Source organism: Lichenostomus cassidix, chromosome 5 (assembly GCF_008360975.1).
Source record: "Lichenostomus cassidix isolate B80296 chromosome 5, HeHo_3.0, whole genome shotgun sequence".
NCBI classification, from domain to species: domain Eukaryota; kingdom Metazoa; phylum Chordata; class Aves; order Passeriformes; family Meliphagidae; genus Lichenostomus; species Lichenostomus cassidix.
Genome location: NC_139486.1, coordinates 50,592,290 through 50,614,504, shown reverse-complemented (window position 1 = coordinate 50,614,504; position 22,215 = coordinate 50,592,290). Strand labels below are relative to the sequence as shown.

At 41.1% G+C, this 22,215-nt stretch overlaps 1 protein-coding gene and 1 long non-coding RNA gene across 3 annotated transcripts in view; one reads left to right on the top strand and one right to left on the bottom strand.

The window, feature by feature from the left end:
- Positions 1–220: 220 nt before the first annotated feature.
- On the bottom strand, positions 221–12,148 carry RCN1 (reticulocalbin 1). Its single transcript, XM_085063013.1, has 6 exons — positions 11,870–12,148; positions 8,263–8,456; positions 6,501–6,679; positions 5,924–5,984; positions 3,150–3,349; positions 221–2,257 (listed from the first exon to the last, which is right to left on the bottom strand). Exons 1-6 carry the CDS (start codon positions 12,082–12,084, stop codon positions 2,150–2,152), a joined length of 957 nt encoding a protein of 318 aa, XP_084919139.1. The 5' UTR covers positions 12,085–12,148; the 3' UTR covers positions 221–2,149.
- The window catches only part of LOC146436611 (uncharacterized), a 101,732-nt gene continuing 82,178 nt past the window's right edge, over positions 2,662–22,215 (top strand). For both annotated transcript variants that reach the window (XR_014852722.1, XR_014852721.1), the window contains exons 1-3: positions 2,662–2,747; positions 7,530–7,585; positions 10,175–10,267. This is a non-coding gene — a long non-coding RNA (uncharacterized LOC146436611). The remainder of the gene's footprint in view (positions 2,748–7,529; positions 7,586–10,174; positions 10,268–22,215) is intronic.

Below are 22,215 nucleotides of genomic sequence, written 5' to 3'. Positions count from 1 at the left end.
GCTTAGTATCCACTCTGAGCTGCAGTTTCACTTGCAGGAAACAAGTGGGTTTTTGAGGTCTTTTAAGGTATTGTTTCCTGAAACAGCAGAAGATAATCGGAGTATATCGAGAGTACTGAAAATCTGTTAGTAAAATATGTTAGATTGATAAAGATTGTCATGATTATTGAGTACAATAAACCCTTCCAAATCCAAGGCATAAACAAAATAATCATTCACATGTGCCAAGATACAATTTTATTGCTTCTCAGATAACACTGCATTTAGGCTTTTATTTAAATTGAGGGTGCTGTAAAATCAAAACCAGTTCACTTTTATGGCATTTGCCCTACTGTATGTTAGTGACAGAAGCAGGGATTTTTCAGAGACATTGCTGGCAATGTCATAAGTACACCCTAAAAGCTTAGCAGTGGTGCCAGCAAGCACATGTAATCTCTGTCAGACTCTAGATTTAATTATCTTATTTATTAGCAATCTAGATTTAATTATCTTCAATTGCAAGATGTAAAATATTCCACCACAGTTCTTCTATGACCTCTTAAAAATGGCACTGTTTACAGAGGTCACAGCTCTGCATTGTCTCCTGATCATTTTCACAAATGTGTTGAACTTCTGAAGTGTCTCACATCCTGGAAGTCTCAAAGCTCCCCTCTGGAGCTGGTTATGTGACTAGTGTGTGATGCTGTACACAAAACCTTCCAGGAACCTCTCAGAGAACATTTCTGTTGGAGCCCTGATATCGGAGTATTAGTGTTCAGAACAAATTCTAGTTACAGTAACTATGTATACCAAACTTTTTGGCTTTTTTTTTTTTTTAATGAGGTCAAGAAGACATAGTTGGTGCTGTATGTCCAGATGCTTTTGGAAAAGACCACCTAGTGCTGCAGGAGCTGCCAACGACCCAGTGCTTTGGGAATGACTGTCTTTAGAGGTTTGGTTTATGATTTCACATTATCTCTGCTAATTTGTGTTAGTATTATTGCACCTTCACAGTATCAAAAAGAAGTGTTGGTTTATTTTACTTATTTTAAGAGCAGTACATTTAAAAACAACCAAACTTATCTAAGTTGGGTATATAAAAATATACATGTAACAACTCACATTATACAGTAAAAAAGAAAGCACCTGTGTGGAAATATCCCCCCCTTTTTAGGAAGGAGAGCTGTCTTTAGAGTTGCTTCAATAACATGTACTTATACATATATACACACAAACCCAGAAGTTCAGCCACAAAAATCTGTCCTCTTATGCAGCAGAGGAGACAGAAGGCCCAGAGGGGTGATATGTCTCATTCTTTCTCCATCACAGAACTGCTGCCATTCACACTGTGTGAACAAGAGTATGGCTCGGGTAAAGTGCGAAAAGCGGGAGATAAATTATGCTCCGTGTGGCACAATTCCTCCCAGGAAACAGCAAACCCAACAGCCCACAAACACTTGTACATTAGTTACCCAGTTGGCAGAAGGAGCAGCTGCCATGCTGGACTCTGCAGCCCTGGCTGGGAATGCTGGGGTTGTGCCCCAATGCTGTCCCTGCACCGTGGGGTCAGGAGAAGGGCCACCTGTGCATGTTGAACTGGTAAAGCAGGAGCCAGGGGGCTGCTGGACACTCCTGCAGCACCACTGACCCAAACTGGGACAGAAACTGTGTGGAGACAAAGCTGGTATCAAACTCTTCTCTGGATAGGAGGCTCAAAGTGTTAGCTCTAAACTGTTACATGCTATTAAAAAAGACAACTAAATAACTTAAGTTTGTTTAAACATTAGGTTTCTTTCTAATCTTAGGTGCATTTCACTATGGTAAAAGTGGGTATTTGAAGAAACTATTTCACTATAAAAATCTTTGAAATTAAGCTTTTTAGAAGTGCCTTTCCCATGACAGGCTCTAACCTATTCAGAAAAGTTACCTTTTGATTTTTTCAAAAATAAAACTGTAGTAATTATATACTGTATTTAACAATGTGAAAAAAAGTAAAAAAAGCTATTTCTACGTGGTTTCTGAGGTAATAAGCTGGCATGTTAAAAATAATATTAATGCAAATCATTCAGTTTTGAGTGTCCCTTGCCCATCTTCCCTCTAAAAGGGGATAGACACGGTGATTTCAGTAAAGTGGAGGAAAGATGTGTGGCGTACTGGTTGGTATATTGTATCATAGTTCATCATGGTTTCTTGTGAGGTCCTCCCCATAATTAGTAGCTTGACTTCCAACGAACATATTCCAGTTGTCTAGAATCTCTTCTTTCGTTAGTTTTTGATCCTGGTAGAAGGAAAACAAAACCTCTGTAAGAATATTTTCAAAGCTAAGTCAAAGGCACACCAGCACAGACTTGCAAGAGCCCTGGGAAACAGGCAGTTCTTCACAGGAGCAGACTGCAGGTTCAGCAATCCTTTGTAGCTGTCATGATGAGGGAAGTTTGGGCTTCAGTGGAAGACAGGAGATCCCACAGGCTTCAGCTGGGTCAAACTGCTAACTGAAAGTCCTTTGTAATGAACTCACTGCCAAGCAGTAGGTTAACAGTGGATTACCTGGTACACAGTTTTGACCTGTGGTTTGGTTCATCTTCCTGACAGTAAAAAGGAAAATTCTCTTTTGTACTTTGTTGAAGACGGTTGCTTATATTAGCAATTTACATTCTGTGTTTAAGAGTATTTTGGCTTTTCAGGTTCCAACTTTGCTTGCATTACACTTCTGAAGATCACCATCTGGGATCTACTGTCCCGCATTTGAGCCAGTGTTTAAGTGAAAGGTATGTGCCCGATTATAGAACTGAGAGTGGCTTTGCTACCCCCTATCTAAATGTAGCTTAATTTTCCTCTTGTAGTCTATATTAACATACAAAAGTCATGACCACTTTTAAAGGAAAAAAAGTGGTTTTGCTGGGTTAAAATGTCCAGGTTTAAGATGATAGTTTTTTTAATCTCACCTAATGAAAGCCAGGAGAACTTATAGAGCTGCTAAACCATATTTTACTACTTTTACTTTGTGATTCTAACACTACCAACTGAAACTGGCATGGAAACATTCATGCACAGGCAATTCTAGCCTCTAAAGAAAAGTTATTAGGAGTAAATTCTTGCAAGCTGATATTTAAAAAAACCCACACCACCTTATGTAACTTCTTTAAAAACTATACTGGAACACTACATACCTTGTCTACATCAGATTCGTAGACTAAGTGCCTGGCTTCAGCTAGTGCATGATCATAGTCTTGGGGGAGGATCCAGTGCTGGATCTCATCTTTGTCCATCTTTCCATCCTTGTTGAGATCACGGAAATCTGAAAACTGTTCACGCTCTGTAATCACCCAGTCAGGCTCTGGTCCACCCTCTTCATTTGCAAACATATCAGCTGGAGAAGAAATAAGGGTCTTACTTGAGTTGTATTTACTCTGCAAATAATGCACAAACTACAGATATTTGTACAGTGTTCCACAGAGGAGGCTGAACTTTTCACAGTGTCTCTTTGAACAGAAAACAAATGTAGGGTATAAATAGAGTAGCTGTGTGTTTCTTCTCTCAGGCCTATTTCTTCACTGCTGGTGATTCTGCCCATTCTCACATTACCCTGTATCATACCTGTATACTGCTGGTGAGGCTAACAGGAGAGAGGAACATGTTCAAAGGCCATCATCTGAATTTCAGAATGAACAAATCCTCTAAGGATCTTTGGTTAAATAGCAGTCATAAGCTTTAGTGCTAGGCTCAGTCACATGGAGAGAAAGGAACTCAGCCATTTTATCTTGTCCCTGCCAGCAAATGTCTTTGTGGATAAGATCAGACTCCAGCCAGCAGAGAGTGATTAAAGGAAAAAAGGCACAGGGGGAATTTAGGCAAACAAAAATTGCTAAATGGAACTAGCATGCTTTCGTACTGCTTTTAGAGAAGTCTGTGCGAGAGACATTCAGCTTAGTAGATCAGTTCTCTTTTAACCATGCAGTGCTGTAGCACATTCCAGTAGAAGATAATCTTCCACAAAGACAGACCTGGAGAAGTCATGAATCATGGTGCATTCTGTGAGAAACCGCAGGCACAGTGCACTTGTCACAGATTGGTACCTGGGAGGGAGCACCATTTGTGACACAGGATGCAGATTACACACATGAGCTGCTCTGTACATCAGTCCTGTGCTACATTTTGGAAGCATTGGTAGGACCATGCCACAGTGGCAGCTGCTATCTACATAAGTAAGTTAGGAGAGTAGCAGTGATTATTAAAACCAAGTGATTTGTAACTGTTGTTTACATCACAGGCCTTCCAAATGATGTGTCCACAACCTTCTTCTGGTCACTTTGGCCAATCCTTTCCTGCTCATTAGGAATGCTTATTCCTCAAGACTTTCACTTTCCTATTTAGAATTAAATTCTGCTTTGTGAAACTATTCCTCTCCTCTCCAATGCCTTTTGGGTTTGATCTTCAAGGATGTGCTAAGGAAAAGTGTACCCCATGTGGATGGTCTGAGGGCCAGAGGCTGCCTGGGAAACATAAATGCCGAATTCAAAGCCAGGAATAAACCTTCTGACTCTGCACTGTGAGCCTGTACACTGTGCTGGGATTCACTATTGTCACTGTCCACAATGTCCCTGAAATGCTCTGTTACCTGTCCATGCACAGTGAGAATTTAGTTCTCTCTGCTCAACATTTTTATAGGTATTTAGCTCTGCTGCTTGTGTAAATCTAAAATTTACACTACCAAATTCTGTAAAAGACAAAACAGGAGGAACGAAGGGAAAGGAGGGTGGAATAATTCTGTAAGCTTCAGCAAATCTCCCCAACAAATACTCAATCTAGAGACTGAAATTTTTGGACTTCTTTTTGTTGTTCCTAATAGACTAGCAAAGAAGAGATTTAATTTTCTATTGGTTTCTTAATCCCAACTTCATCAAAATTAAAACAAAATTACATCTGAAAAAGGAAAGTAGGAATATTTTAAGCATAGTTTTTTCAACTCATGAAGAAAACTTCAGACAACACATTCACTTTCTTTTTTCATTTTTTAAAGTGCAAATTATATTGTTTATTTGAAGCAACTGACATGTCCTGTCAATTTGATTTTTATCATCCTTGCCAATGTGGGGTGATCGTGACTAGAACATTCTATGTTCCTATCTATAGAAGACAAGAAAAACCAGCATTCACATGGTAACAAATGTTGACAATTACCTTATAATTATATGTAGGTAATGTCACTGAATGAACTGAAATTACTGTGGAAATTATGCTGCTCTGTTATTTCAGTCATAGATGAATAGCATTCACTTTCTGGGCTAAATATAATTTACAAGGAACAGAACCCCCCGCCATTAATTAACGTGTGTATATTGTTCCTGATTCTATGGGAAGTGATCTTTATAGCACCACTAGAAACAGAAAGACTCATCCAACTTTGCACTAATGCTTTCTTGGTGCTACTTTCTGTATTTAAAACTCATCAAAATGTAATGGTATCATCGGTACAGACGTATAGGCTTTACTTACTAATTAAATTAGGAAAAAACCAGTTAGGAACAAGGTGAATTGTCTCTTTTTGCAATGTGTCCTTCCCAGCTATTTTGGATATTTGAGAACCATCCAAACTTGAGAAAAGACTAATTCATCTTCTGATCCTCCTGCATTTCTAAACAAAGCCTTCAAACAACAGTTAACATGGTGTGATATACAGAGAATACTCGTGCCATGAAAAATATTATTCCAGGTTCTCTTTTTCTGTTCTCATATAACTCTTAGCTGAGTTAAATTAGAAAAAGGAGAATTTTGTGGTGCAAAGTGTGAAGAACCTTCTCCTAGTTATGATGCTGTCTGCCTAAAATTAAATTGAATTTTTTGATTTGGATGGTTGGTGTAAAATAGTTGAACTGGAACACAGAACTGTTCATCTCTGGGTTGTTAATGCTGCTGCAAATTTGAGAGAAATATCAACACTTACCAATATATTCATCTTGATCCACAAAACCATCCTCATTTTTGTCTATGTCTTCTAAGGTTTCCTGGAAAACAATTTTACATGAAAGTAATCAAAAGACTAAGAGTTCTGACTACCTGTCTTTAGATCATTTAATGTTCTGAGTCCTTGACCTGCCCTTGTACATAAGTGAATGAAGTCTCATTAAGTCCAGCGTGACTTGTTTATACAGTGAATACAAACATCCTTTCATGTTGAAAAAAATTCTCTGTATGATGATCTGCTTAAGTCAGGGGCAGATATGAGCCTGCATGGAACACTAAGCTGCTGCATGTCAGCACACCCTCCTTTTATTTTGGTTTAAGTCCATGCCCCAAGATTGTTTTTTGATTCCATTTAGGAGCTGTCTAAGTGCACTTAACAAGTCTGTCTTATATTGAGAGTTTTAAATCAAGTGAATACCATGAAAGGCATCCGTTTCTGTTCCCCATTTAGCTATTATATGTGAGTCTCTTTCTAACCCTGCCTTGAAAAGGTTAGAGAAGACTTCAAAGTTCATCCATAAAACTAGAAACAATGGCATTGATTTTGCTTTGCTTACTAAGACAACAATGTTTTTCATGTGCTCAAACTCCTCTGGGTGAAGGAAAGCAGTGAATTCTTCACGAGTGGCAGCCAAGTCTCCATCCCGATCTGCAGCTTTGAATCGTCTTTCATCTCTGGGCAGCATTTTCTTAAAACTGTGCTGATCAGTTGCATCTTGGAATTCTTCTGGATTTTCTGCAAATGAATCAAGATGATCTCAGAAGTGTTTTCCTTCAAAAGATATTAGCAAAACAAAACTGTTTGAGGCTAGCAATACGAAGGTTTATTGCCAGAATAGCTGTTGTTCTAAACAGAACTTCTCTTTCCTGTGAAGTTTTAAACTGTGAAGTTTTGAATTCAGGGGTCAAGTACTTGGTTTGATTTTTAAAGGTGACAGTAGCAGAGGTAAATTTCTCAGCAAGCCTCTTGTTGCAATCCAGAATAATGGATTTTGTAGTATTTTGTATATTATCCCTGACAGATTTTTTTCTACCTGCCTTTACAAGCACCACTTAGGCAATATTTGGGGTAGACTTCATTCACAGAGTTTTCTTCTTCTTTAAGAGTCAGTATGATCCACACAACTTTTCAGTTTCAAGAAATGAGCAAACCAAGGAAATGTGGTTTCAGGTGGTGGCAGACTGACTGAAATTATCTCAGTACTACGCCTCTGCTACAGGGAACCTAACAATTATTTTCAGTTTAAAACAATGACATTTTTTCAGGGTGTTCAGTGGCATAAAAGGAATGGTATTTGATATAATTTTTAAAATAGGATCATTAAACTGACTTTAGAAATGAAAAATACTCATAACAATTTCACAATTCACATGTTGGGAGACAAATACAGGTGAAAAGGACCAGGTCAGGAATTACAGATGGGAATTTGAAGTATTCATTAACACAAGCCCACAGCGCTGCTCTCCAAATCTTGGGGCTTACAGGCAGCAAAGACAAAGGGCTGAGAAAGGTTCCAGGGATAATGCAGGGACTGAGTGTCAACTATTTCCTTCCATGAATGTAACAGACTTCATTTTAATCTAAGGTAGACTTTGGAATTATTACTGCGACAGGAAGCTCGCTCCAGAAACTGCCTCTGTGGTAGGTAAATATTGTCTTCTCATTCCCAGTAAGTATAAATGGTCAATTAATACTGATTTGTTGCTCTGTCAGTATTGCCCTTTAGCTTAAGTGATCTCTTCTCCTCCTCTCCCTTCATTAACTTATAAAAGCAAAGGGAACATGGAGGGGGGTGGGGGGTATTAAGGTATATTTTTTAATAAATGTTTCTTTTGCCTGATTTGTTAAGGATTTTCATTTGCAGTTGATCACAGTGTGAAGCATGTTATTCTGCAAGACTGATTTTAATCAATAACTTTGCTATAGCTTAGACAGACTAAATTTTTAACATCTAGACTTAAGATTTTAGAGACTAAATTCACAAATACAGTTAATTACACAATATATTATTTTTTAATTAAACTACGCATTTTAGTGTTAAAAAATAACATATTTCTAACTGAAGGAGACTTTAATTCAGCTGTGTCAGTACGTTTCATGACACCTCTACAAAACCTTCTGTGTGCTGATGACCCATGTGCAAAGGGATGCAATAAATAACTAAAAAGTGCTTTTGACCTCTGAGCGTCTCTAAAATTGAATGTGAGCTTCAAGAGTCCTACATCTGACACCAAACTCCTGCTGTGACTGTAAGGCAAGAACTCATATTTTATAATCTCAAAAATCCTTGATCATACAATCTGAAGCTGTTCTCTTACCTAGATAATAACCGTATGTGGCTTGTTTGTATTCTTCCCAGGCAATTTTATCATCCTTGTTTAGATCATAGTCTTTCCAAACTTTAGCCACATTTTCATAGATGTAGCGTTTCTGTACACGTTTAATCCAGGTTTTTAATTCCTCTGTTGTGATATAGCCATCTTTGTCGTCATCTATTCTATCCACAATCTTCCTGTAAAAAGAGATCAGCATCTTTAAAAGCTGGCAGAAAACCAAACTGCATGTCAGGCCAATTTTAGTAATCTTTATCTGGCCCTGATTTTCCACAAAAATGGAGTGCCCCAAACTCATAAAGCTGTCCTACTGGTTCAGGCTTTCCTACATTTTACACATCATCTTAAGGGATATGTCTCTATTCGTTATTCAACACTGCTGTGAATAATTCAAAGGGAACTTGCACAATGAAAATTAGTGAATAGAGAATACCTGGCTTTCTTAGGTTGTGTCTCCTATCTTAGGGGGACCTGCTCTTCAATGCCTAAAGGGAGTGGCTATGCTGGCTCAAAGGAGACACCAATTTCTCTTCAGGAGAAAGCCTGTACTCAAACTTGCTGGAGGCAACCAGGGCAAATATCTAGGACCTGGTGGACACCTGCAGTTTCTCCTCTGGCTTTCCAGCAGACTGACCTCAGGGTGGAGCGAGTTATATGACTGTGTAATGCTGGGGATGTACACCACGTACAGTCTCCCCTTCCATGCTTGTCCCTCCACTTGTTTCTTTTCTTTCCCAGTGGAAACCAGTGTTGCTGGTGTTGCCAGGCATGCCTGTTACTCACTAAAGCAGTATCAAGCCTGCAGCAGGTTTCTATTCATTGCCAGCAGCTGGGATATAAACCCCTGTTGTGTGTGAAGCTGCCAGCCTCAAGCACTGTTGAAATCAGCAGGAGCGAGAGGTCCTGGTGTACTCCCAGGGACACTTTCATCTTTGAAACATTCTGTGCACAGCTGCAGCTAAAAAAAAAGGGACAATGCTTTCTCTACAATTTACATTCTCTGCAATTGATAAACTCCACCGTTTTGGGGCTGAGCTAGTAAAACTGGCTTCTGTCCCTGCTTTTGGAACTGGGGCACCACGGCTCTCTGGCACATCCAGATTGGCTTTGGGTACATCAGCACCCTTCACCCTGCTCACGAGGTGCAGGGGTGGCCTGTCTGCAGTTGCACTGCACCTTGCTGTGTGGCCAGCTCACCCCATGCCTTTGGAATACTGACGTGCCATTGGAATGAAGGGGTAAGAGCAGGAGCTGATGTGTCTAAATCCTGACTTGACATTCAACAGGTAAGTTCCCTAAATCTCCAGGCAGCTAAAGAAAACAGGGCAAAGATGTGCACTTATATGCATTCTTTTCAATTCAACATCATGATTCTCCACAAAAAGAGAACTCTTTGGCCAGCTGGAACTGCACAAGTAGTGAAGCAAGGTCTCTTACCAAGCCTTAGTTACAAAAGTGGGTACTGAAATAACAGCAGCAGCTTCTGCTGAACTTCCAGCAATCTTGTGTGAGTCTGAAAGTATCAGATTGAAGTTATAAGCATGCTATTTCTGAGCTATGGAGCAAAAACGGGATGCTGAATTTCCTTTCCAAATTAGTAAAGTATGAATCAACTGACTAGAAAACCTTTTCTCTTTTGTATCAATCTCATGGGGAATTGATTGCCAATGGCCCCTTTCCCTGCATGATGGACTGTTTTTGTCCACAGATTTTCCTCCAGTGAATTTAATTTCATTTGTTTATCTGGTATGTTTTTCTACTGTTAATGTATTTAATGATTATGCTAGTAGCTCTTGGCAGTTTTTAACACGAAAGAAGTCAGGAACAGAAAACAGTTAAGTCTGGACTGTTTACCAGAAGATGTTTCATGTCTCTTCCTTTTCATCTGTTTTTATAGGTTCATTGCATCCATGTGCACTGTTTCACTCTCCTTCTTAGCTGAAGATGAGGACAATGAAACAGTCTTGCCTACAGGCTCCCAAAGGCACAGGTAAAAAGCTATTGTATGGACTTTACTTTTTACTTTTATTGTGATGAACAATGTGCTGCCATCCTTCCTAAGCAAGGTAAAATGACTTGTAAAAACAGCTACATCCACTTTGATTAGAGCAGCAGAGTTTCTGTTTTCTCCCAGAAATCATTTAAAAATAGCTTTTAATTAAATCTGTCTTCTTTCTAGAAGACAATCAATGCTGAGAAGTGACTCTATTTGCAACCCACTGTAGAAGTTGCCCATAACAAAACTGGGGGGAGGGGGTTCAGTATATCTGATTATTAAGCCACAAAATGTTTTTCAAATCCTTTCTTTACCTCCTAGTATGCTACCCAAAATTACAAGGGTGGGAAATGCTGAAAGTTACCAAACTTTCCCACAGGCCTCCCAGGAACCATATCCATGATGTTCTGATGCATAGTGCTCATCCCACAATGTGCTTTTGGTCCTCAGAGGGCCACTTCAGTCACCTCCATTTAAAAGGTTATTGACTGAGGCTGTACCTTCATGTCACTGCTCCAAGGGGCACTCAGTGAGATCACTGGAAGTTAAACTTCTTTTCTTGCTGAGTTAGCATTTGTAGAAACTGTTTAAAACCAGCTCTATTGTTAAATCATATCTCTGACTGTATTATCCATTCTGTTAAGTGGTAATTATCTATTGGTAAGACCAGTATCAAGAGGGCATGTCAATTTCAGTGGTACAACTCGTGAGACTCTAGGTCATAGATCATGTACATTGAGAAGATGGTTGTTTCTTTTGCTCCTTCTTGAACAATGACGATGAAGTCAGTAATTTCTGGTAACCACTATATCTGTATACTCACTGAGACACATATAAATAGTAGCGACAGCTATCAGAAGGATCAAGAGGTTACTCAGTGAGAGTACAGTAATGCTGCTTATGATGGGACTAGACAGAAAATTAGCAAGTACCACTCCATATGGAAAGGAAGGCAAGGTGAGATTGTGAAGATATTTGAAGCAATCTTCTTTGTAGTAGTTACATTAAAGGATCCTTCTTTAACTCCTATTAAATTTAGTTCTGCTTAGTAATCTGCCTTCTTCTAGGTGTAAAGGAGGGAGAAGCAGTAAAGTAAGGCATAGTCTCTGTTCTTGGCATAAAGAGCAGCATGGAAGTAAGAGCAACTGAAATACTGTGAGTAAAGTCACAAGTGGAAAAGCTGTGGGGAGATGCTTCCAGTGGACTTGTAAACGTAGCTGTAGAGAAGGAATGGTTTAAAGTCGGTTCACACTGACACGGTGTGGGTAAGTGTCTCAGAGGTAGGGAGCTGCAGCAGCAAAGCCCTCCGGCTGCGGGTCCAACACCGGGCACAGCACCACGTACATACAGCAGCTCCCTCCACGAGGCTTACTGCTGTGGGGCCAGAACAGGCAGGAGAGAAAAACACCAAAGCCATGAATTGTTGGCTGCTCCTTTGCAAAACCAGCGGGGTGCGAGAGAAGTCGAAACCCAGAGGTTCGACCCGCAGGGTGGGAAGGGTCCCGCAGCCCCCTCGGACACCCGGACAGCCCCAGGCCGCCTCCCTCCACGCCGGGCCCTCCCCCTGCCACGTCTCCCGCCGGGCCGGGCGCTCACCCCAGGCGCTCGCGGCTCTCCTCCGGGCTGAGCTGGTCGAAGCTCCGCGCCTCTTCCTTGCCCAGGAAGGCCTCGTGGTCGTACTGGAAGCCGGGCCGGTCCTCGTGCTGCGCGGCTCCGGGCCGGGCCCGCTCCTGCCGCGCCGTGGGCTTGCCCAGCGCGCCCGCCGCCAGCAGCAGCAGCAGCAGCGCCCCGGTCGCCCCGCCGCCCGCCATGTCCCGCCGGCCCGGCTGTCGCAGCCCCGCTCCGCTCCGCTCCCCTGCCCGCCCGACCCGGCACCGCCCCGCCCCGGGCCCGCTCCGCCCCCGGCCCAGCCATTGGCAGCGCGCCCGGCCCGGCCGCGCCACGTCCGCACGGGGGCCCGGCCGGCAGGGCCGCGGGCAGCGGAGGAGCCGCTCTGCTCGGCCATCGCCGGAGCGCCCCGAGCTCAGCCCCATAAACAGCGCGGCAGCTCGAATCAGTGCCTCGGGGCTGTCCCGCCGCTGCTGTCCGCTCATCCAGAGAGCCAAGTTGATGATGGTTTCTGCTGTCATCCTCAATCGGTTGGGAAAGGCAAAAGTGTGATTTTTTTTCTTTTTGTGGCAAGTAATAGTACGGCTATAAAAAAATCTCAACCAACCAACCAAAAATCCCCTCCACGCTGTCTTGAGTGTTGATACCCCAAAAACGTGGGAAAAAAAGTCGTCCGCACTTTCTCAAAGGATATTTATTATTATAGGGCCACTGTCACTGTGAGAAAAGTGAACTTGGGATCCTGAAAATGCAGGGGAAAGGAAGCCCAAACCATACAGCAAATAAAAAGGTTTTGTTTTGTTTTGCTTGAATTACAATTTATTTTGTTCACGGTTGTAAAATTCTCTAGGCAGAGGTAATTGAAATATGCAGTAGGATTCCTTTTCCTATGTTACACACTTAGTTCACAACTCGAGAAAGAGTATACAGAGAGGATTATCATTGCATGCAGTACATTGCAAGGGTAATGACCCTGTTGCTAAGGGGTCCAGTGGTGAACTATGCACCATCAGCAGGGCTGGTATGTCCATTGTTACTTTGGACCTGAGGGTGTTACATGTTCCAAATTGCAGCAACTGGTTTGTCAGCCCAGCCCACAGGCTACATAAACCATGTCTGATGTGGCCTTTGGGTGTACCACTAACACCGACGTGCAAGCTGCTGCACCAGACCACAGCTTCCCCTTGTGCTGTTATTACACTTGTAGAACTCCTTTTGACCTAAACCTCATGCGTAGCTGAGCTTTGTCTGGTAGAGGATTTAGTTGTAACGACCACAGAAATGTGGCTTTGGAGATTTCCATGTGTGCTCTTTTCTGCCTTGTGTGACTTGTGCAAAGAGTAAATGAGAGCCATGCAGGGCTAGTGCTGGTTTACCTCAGAACCACTGGCAACAACAGCAGATTTCAAACATTTAAACAGTCAAATATGTTTGTTCATTACTTAATTAGAGAGGAACACTAATGCACCCTCTTCAGCTCAGTGACGTGAGCTGCCCTGTAGGCCTGGACAGTCTGTCCTCTGGGGGTATTTGTGCATCCACAGCTGAGCAACTGCTTCAGTGCTGTTTGGTGAGAGCTGTGATGTGCATGTGGCAGCTTGAAAACGGCTCAGCTGATCAGACCAGCTGTGTTTGAATTTCCAAAGCTAGTGAAATGTAATCCTCCTATTGCGTTCGGGTTGGTTTGTTTGTTATTAAGCACATACCTTCAAAACGTAGTTTTGCTTAACATTTGCAGTACAATATTATTTGCGCAATAATAAAGATATGGTTCTTTTTGTTTCTCAGTCTTCTAATATTCATGTCTCTGATTCCTACGTTTATAGTATTGTTTTTCATCTTATTCCAGAGGTGGGATTGTGCTGAGGTACTGAATTTTTAGCTTCCATATCTGCAAGTGCTGGAGTGTGCTGCTATTTAAGAGACGAGTCATTTGCATGGGTAACAGGTAGGCTTTACTGCCCATTCACCCCATTAGTGTTGTAATCAAACATCAGCTTCATGCTTGATCTTAGTAGCAGAGGGATATGAAGTTGAGGGATGTGGGAAATGAATCTGTGTGTTTTGTTGTCAGAACAATTCGGAGGCACTTCTGTGAGGAAAGCTACAGTAACAGCAGTGCGGAATGGGCTAAGTGCCTACATGGTCGTTCACTGGAAAGCCTCCAGACACTGGTAGGGTTTGCCTCAGGGATATGGGTTCTGCCCGTCGGAACATTTTAATTTTGCCTTGTGTTTGGGTTCCAGTGAGAGCGAGCCCTGAAATGCAGTGATCTTATGAAAGACAGGAAATTGTGAATGTTCTGATCCCTCTAGACTTGGTTCGAGACCACTGGTAATAACAATAAAGATTTGATTGATCCAATATGACTTCTTGTGGAAAAGGAATGATATTGCCATTACTTGTCCTTAGAGGGCTGAAGTCTTAGACTTTAATGCTGAGAATAGGCTGCATATTCAGTCAAAAAATTGTTGATCTGGTCAGTCTTAGCATTGCCAGATCTTTGTATCACTCCAATTAACATTTACAGATTTTGCCATTGGGCTATCGTGACCTTGAACTATCCATTCTCTGTGAACACATGGCTTCTACTCCTTTTAGTCAATTCACAAAATGGTAGTTTTCTCTTAAATCCTTTATCCACAATGCCTGTTTCTTAATATATTTGTATTTTCTGGCTAAGAGATACTGCTTTGAACATCTCTGCTGAGAGAAACTTACTGCTCTTGAATGATTAATTAGTTTAGAGTTTATGGTGCTGTTTTCACCATCTACACCTCTTTCAATAATGCATCTAAGTTTTATACAAATAAGTTTTCTTTGAAACATTGCAAAATACCAGGTCTGCAACACTGACAATGTTTTTTAGCAATACATTTATGCAGGAGTAGGCATGCTGGGTAGTTTATAAGCTTTTAATGAAATGCTGGCTGATATTAGGATTTTATGGGCTGGAAAACAGTGCAAATCAAAGAGCTTTGCTTACTGTTTATAGCATTTTTCCCCCTGAATCTAACGATATTTATCTCACTTTTTCCATCTTGCATTTTCCTCTTCACATATTTACTTTCCCTTTCACTGATATATTTATAGCCAAAAAACTACTTTGTATGAAATAGAGTTACAATACTCCTGTCATTGTGGGCATCCAGTTACCTGTATAAAGCCTGAGACGACTTGTTTCACATTTGTCTTTGTCTTCACTCTGCCTTTGTCCTAATGGGGATACACATATCTTGCATCTTTAGTCAGGATTTCTGGCCATCATTGTGACTTCTCTGAGGCTATGGCATTGATCCCTAAGGGATGCTGTGCTTTCTCACTGCCTGCTGGATATTACCTGCTCTTGTCACACTTTCAGCAGCAAAACTCTTCTCAGAGCACATCTCTATCACTATGCTTTTCTAGTTCTATCCGCAAAAGTAGTCAAAATACTTGATGGAATTACAGTATTAGTGCTATTAGGAGGTAAAAATACATATCTGAGAGAAGCAGATGATTTCAAAGTAAACAAAATAACTTGTTTTTAAGAGAAGCTACAAATGGAAAATGTAACATTTTTTCTCCTCAGTTCAACTATACTCTTGTAAATCTGAAATAATTACAATATTTCTCTGTAGATAGAAAATATGGTTGGTTTGGATCGATATGAGACTTGTGTATGCCACCTCAAATTAAATTATAGAAATGTATTTTGTGCTTTTCAGAATTATATTTTACATTGCAGTTAGCCTGATGTGGTTTATTCAGGTCACAGTATCAGCACTCTTTTTTAAAGCTTTGTCTTTTCCTGAGGACACAGAACATCTTCAAACTTGTTGAAAAGTTTTCATTAACACCAATAGACTGCAGCTCAAGCTGTTTCTTTACAGTGCAGCTGTATTTTATTGGAAATGTAACAGTATCAGTATTTCAGAATGAACTTTTAATGTCTAATTTACTTTGTATGATCTGGTATTAGATACCCTGTATTTGTACTTATATCCCAGTTCTGCTGGGTGTTAATTGCTCCCTTCAGCTTGGGTGTACAACACTGGATGGACTGTAACTTTTGTCTCAGCTCTTGTAGGAAAGAGCTCAGAGCACAATCAGATCCCAGCCTACAGATAGCAACAGAAACTTTGCAGGAGAGGAAATAGGGGAACTTTCAGAGAACCACTTTGATTTGACTTGGTGTTGGCTTGCCCTGCCTAGCTGCTTCATCACACCCCATATCTCTTGTCTTTTTCTTAGCTTGGGTGTAGTCTACATCACTCCCTCCTCCTTTTCTTCAATTCATCCTTTTGTACCTAGTTGACAGAAGAAAGTCTCATGACATGATCTACCCAAAATAAACATGGCCTATGCTATCTATAAGGCTGACAGCCTCATGTGCTCTGTATGATACACAACTTCTCTTTGTCTTTCTCATCTGCTTGTACTGTAAACTCTTTGGCAGGGACTTCTACTGATTGGTGTCTGCTTAGATTGGTTTCTGCTTACTACTACTGGTGACTGTTTCTACTGATGTTCCACTGAGCCTGTGCAGAATCTTGTTCACTTGGACTGGTCTGAGTTGGTCCTTAGGGTGTCAATAAGCCTAGTTAACAACAGTTTTGGAGCACTTCTGAAGTTTTTATCTTTTCAGGAATCTTTGTGATTAGTGGGTTTTTTTTAACATGTACATTTTCAAGTGTATAAAAAGATCCTTTGCATCTGACAGCATGAATCCGTGCGCTGTATGTGCAATTTGCCCTGGTAATTACTTATGTATGGTGATAACCATAGCAACATGCCAGGTAGATAATGTCATGCAAATTACTGCAGCTCCAGAGATGGGAGATGTTAATACAAGTATGTACTTGCACCCCTGGTCTTCAACATTTTGCAGTGACTTTCCCTTTCCCTCCCCCAAAACATGGTTTAAAATTTCCTTTCCTCACTTTGATTGGGAAGCAAAAGAAAACCTCTTGCTATGTTTCTCATTAGTATTCATAGAGGGAGGGGGGAGGATGGTCCTTCAATGTTTCTGTCATGAATAATTTTGTATGCACAGTGGAAATTCCACAGTGTATGTAGGGCATAAAAGTCTAGAGACTTGGATACACTGCGAGACCGTGTTGTGCTTAAACCCAAGTTCTTGCATTTGCAAACACGGAGTATGAGCGTGTGGGGGTGGAACTGTAGCCACAAATGTTTGGGCTGAGGTGTAAACGTCCTCAAATCAATTTCAGAAGATAGGAGAGAGCAGCTTTGTTTCTCAAAGCAGGCACTGCTGTGGCTGAATACTTATCAGGGCACATGCATTGTTACTGAAATGAGGAAATAGTGAAGGAGCTGGTAACAGTTATCCCTTGTTTGGTCAAAAGCAAGAACAACAAAAAAAATCCATAGGAGAGCCAATCTGCATATACACTAGTCCTTGTGTAACCTTAGAACCCTGGAGGTATGAAAATAAGGTATGCCTCTAACCTGTAACTAGAGTCTTTTGTTAAAAAAAGCAGGCAAGGAAATTGGTTAAGTAAAGATTTTGCTTTTTTTGGTGAAAAATGAAATTGTTGCTGAATTCTTTTTGATTTGCAGTTAAATAGTGAGAATGTGGGTGTTACTGCTGCAATCTGTGCTGAAGTTACTATGTCCAAGTATAGCTATTAATGGTAGTGGAATTTGAAAGATACCCATGTCCAGGTAATCCAGTTTGTTATTAAACCTTGCCACAGCACTTGAAGTTATGGACACCCCTGATTTACACTGGAGTATTTCTTTTAGAAAAAAAGCACCTGTTAGGATGCCTACCTAAGAAAAACAAGCTGCACCAGAAACAAATATATAAAGTCAGACTTTTTAATAATCTGACAGAAATTATTGAACCGAATTATCTGCAGGAAATTTTGCCTCTCTGCGTATTTTGCATATAACAGATATTTCTTTGTCATTTCTATTTTCAGCAGGTGATTGTCTGAGAATGGCCTCTCCTTAGAACCCAGATCATGTCAAAGGTAGTAATAGGTGCCCTGGAATTACAAGGACAGCCTAACTGAGGCCCTGGCAGGTTAAATACACAGTTCTTCAAAACAAAATGTGTAATAACTGCACTGCTAGACCTACTGAAACCCTGCTTATAGGCCATTTTCATTGACTGGCCAGTACCACAGTCAGAGAAAACACTCAACTGCAGTTATCCAGTCCTTGGCTTCCCATGGCTAGGATGTCTTCTTCAGGACTGAACTGACCTCTTCTTAAGTAAGTCCAGGGGATAGCGGGGATCAACACCAGCATAATTTTTTGTTTCCTAGTGGTTCTGTTGTGAAAGTATATCTCTCTATGGTTTTGATTTATTGCTATTATTCACAGAGCAAGGTATGATTAACAATGTTTAAAAATGAAAATGCTGCAAGCAACCTAGGAATGACTGAGCAATGGTGTCAGCTGTTAATGAAACTCATAGCAATTGAAGATCTTAAAAGCTCATCCCAGAAACTGCTGACATTGCAGAATTTCTCTCAGAGCTGCAACACTATTCCAACACAGAGGAAAAAAGTGTGCACGAGAAGAGATCTGTCTAGGTTAATGTCACATGTAGGGCTAATGTTGTTTTTAGTGACTCTGCTTCCCTGCTCTAGTGAGGGTGCTGTCTTCCTCCATGAGCTGCATAGTCTCTACATGTTTTCGTTTGCTTCTAGATAACCAAACTAAGGGAACCTGCTAGCATGTGAAACTAAGGGAAATTTGCCTGCATATGAAACCCTGCTGTATTGGCCAGCTGGGCAGTTTGTATTTCACAAGCAGGTATGTGTTATTGACAAGCAAAGCCAATAATAACTTCAAATTCATATGCCAAAAAGGCAAGCGTTTAACAAGCATTATTTTATGTACATGATTTTATTTACTGCATTTTCTCCTCATTTTTTCTGCCTCACCAGTTGCTCGCCTTTGCTACTTTGACACGATGTTCAAGGATACATTGCATTATCACAGACATCAGTGGAGAGAAATTGGCTTGTCATTAATAAAAATTGTAACACCAACCCTACAATAAAGCCTGCTCTTGGCCATGACCTCTACCCCCTGGATGCAGCCGTGAAATGCAGCCCACAGCTCTCGTTGTACATTTTTAACCCAGGATTAAAATCTCCATGTGCAAAGGTCAGGTGTAGACAGGACTCATCACAGGGCTGAGAGATGAGTAAGTGCTGTAGCTGCAGGGCAGCCTGAAATGGAGGTATCGAGAGGAATGGAGGAACTTGGCTTTCTTTCCTGGCTCTTTCTTAGGGCAAAAGGGGTCTGTTCAATGTCCACCAAAATCAGCTGATAGCATCTTAGTAACTTTAGTGAGTTTATTTTGTCAATGATGCAAAGCAACGCCATGCAGCTTTTAGGGCAGGAAGTGCAGTATGCTGAAAGCAATGTGAATTTCTTTTGCTCCTTTTTGCATCACTAATTTTCATTTATGGCACAAAATCATAAACTGCACATAAACTTAAATGCAGACATAATGTACTATGATAATAGTGAAGCTGTGTTCCTTTAACTAGACAGATGGAATAGAAATAGACATATTGAATGAGTTCTCCTCAGTGGAATGTTCAAATTCCTTATTTTTTCCAAATCTTTAAATTCTGTCTTGTCTGTTAAGGATAAAAACATATAATTACACTAAAATGTGCTTTCAAAGGACAGCACATCAACTAAATTTCTTCAGACAACAGCATATGAATGTCCAAAGCCTTGGTTGAAAGCCCTTCCTACAGGGCTTTGCACTCCAGATCTTTTCCAAGTTTTGTTGTAGATGGGCTATTTGGAATTTACAAACCATTCAAGCAGAATACACAACAACTGCAGTTTTGAATGTGTATAAATAGCACTCCTGTAAGTTGAGTTAGCTGCTTAAAAGTATTAATTAAAGGAAGTCTATATTTCCAGTTATTGTTTAGCTTTGTAGCCATTGAGGTTGCAGCACACCAGTGCTTAACCAGTGACAAGTACAGCCAAAGTAGATAGGCAAAACACCTATGGAAAAACATATTAACTAGTGCCAGAATTGTGAAGACGAGATTTAGATAAACTCAGTGCTGAACTGAAACTGACTATAGTATAGTTGCAAATGTCAGTGAACCAAACAAACTCATTGTTTGCCTGTGAAGTAGCATTGGAACACATCCTATATGCAGTCTACATTTAAATGTAAATATGGGATTACCTTTTAGGTTGTAAAACAGAATCATATAGGCAACAAACATTGCATCTTGGGTCTTCTGTGAGTGAAAACTGTTGTGTCAAATATGGTTAGTTTAGTAGGGTTGATGGGCTTTATTCAAGGTTCCTCAAATTTATCTGCCAAGCATAAATAATTATTTAACAACTAATAGGGCGAGGCCAGAAATATAATAGCTTTTATGTTGAAATTAACATCAAGTGATCTGTAGACATCTGCTAAGCAAGCCAAATGTGGTCTATGTGCTGTATGTTTTGCCTCACTGCCTCAAAATAACAAGCAGTGCTTATATTTGGAGGGGCAGTTTTCCATGTTGAAGTGGAAAAAAAATGTTCTGATAGAAAATCACTTGAACTGTTAGGATCAAATGTGTGATGAACATTAAAAAGCCCTACAAATTTAAATAATGCTCGATGTTGAGATTTCAGCCTTGCAAAATGCTCATTTCCGGGTGTGTGCTTACTGTGGTTTGGGGGAAAAGTTCTTTCTTGTTAGAAAGGAAACAAAGTATCACCCAGTATATTCCAGCTTTTAGCTGTTTCAGCTTCCAGGGGCCCTGTAAGTGTGGGAGCCTGGGCTCCAGTGATTTTATTTTTCCATAATAATCAGAAGGGTGAGGGAATCCTAAAAAAAGCCACAGTACTAAGAAATTTTGAAAAAGTGCCAAGTAGCAAAGACCCTTTCCAAGCAGATACTTGCTGTTGCCTTGCAGGGATGTGCATTGTGTGTGTGTTTGGGTGCTGTGGATGCCAGAACAGAAACTGTACTTCCTTGAGAGCACCACTGTTGGCATGGCCTCTTTGCTTTGCTGGCTGTTGCAGTTTGTCTGCTTTCAGGGCCAACCATTCAATCTTTGGCATCTTCTCTAGGGGTCTTGACCTTTCCTCTGTTTTAAAAGTATTAGAAGGAGGTTGAATTGCTGAGTGAGGAGTGTAATCTTTGTGAGGCCAAGTCTAAAGATGTTAGTAAGCTGAAAGGGCTGCACTGGCAATTTACCGTGTACTATGCAGGAATGAATGAGAGACTCATATTCATTGTGCTTATGTATGCTCAAGTTCTTTATGTCCATATTTAGATCTATTAACACGATCAGATTAAGCCAACTTGAATTTCTTGAATGAACAAAGCAGTAAATGGCAGAGCCTCAACAACAGGCCCCATAAATGTGTACTACCACCAGCAGCATGACTAACACTGGACCCGAGATCCTGTGGGGTTTGGCAGTGTCACAGAAGACGCTGTTCTGAACAAGCTGGATTTCCCTTTCATACAGGAGCCTTGGCACCAACCTCCCTGTAAGCTGGCTCAGACTTTTATGGGGGCACTGAGGGTTGGGCTCTGCACTGGACTCAGTGTCTCTGCCCCAGGCTTTCTTGAATATAGGACTGCAGCCTCAGGCTGCTCTGGTTCACCCTGCCAGGAGTCCCTGGGATTTTGTCTGCCAGTTGGGTTAGCCAGAACACACAGTGCTCCAGCCAAAGTCAACTTCTCCCTGTGAAGGTGACCTCAGTGAGGAAATGTCAGATGCTGCCTGGGCCAGTTTTCAAACCACACCTCACACTTCCCAGCAGGGATTTCCCCAGAATGTAAGTGGCAGAGATTTCTGTCCTGTGCTGGCAACTCTAGAGGACAGAATTAGAGAAATAGGACAAAACATCTGGAGGAAGAGAGCTGTTGCATTGGCAAATCATGGAGCAATAGAAGTATAGAATGGTTTGAGTTGAAAGGGATCTCTAGGGGATCATCTAGCTCCAAATCTCTGCCATGGGCAGTGATACCTTCCACTAGACCAGGTTCTTCACCAGAAACCAGGTTTAGACTGTGACATTTTTCTGTGTTGCTTCAAAGCACAAATTACGAGAAGGAAGAAATTCTGTTTGTAAAGGCCTCATCTTAGCTTTTTGTATTGAAGTAGTGCACAAAGGAGTTTGGAGTGTCCTGAGATGGAAGTGCTACAGGAATTTTGTCCACAGATGAGGCTCCTGGTCCAGCACATGTAGAGCAAGCAATATCCAGGCTGGATAGGGAGTGGACAGTTAGTTCTGTTGTTTGTGTATCATGGCTCTGACTGCTGCTGGGACTGAGCTTGGACTCCATTCTAGGTGGTATGTTTGGGCTTCATCGCAGGCATTCATCTGAT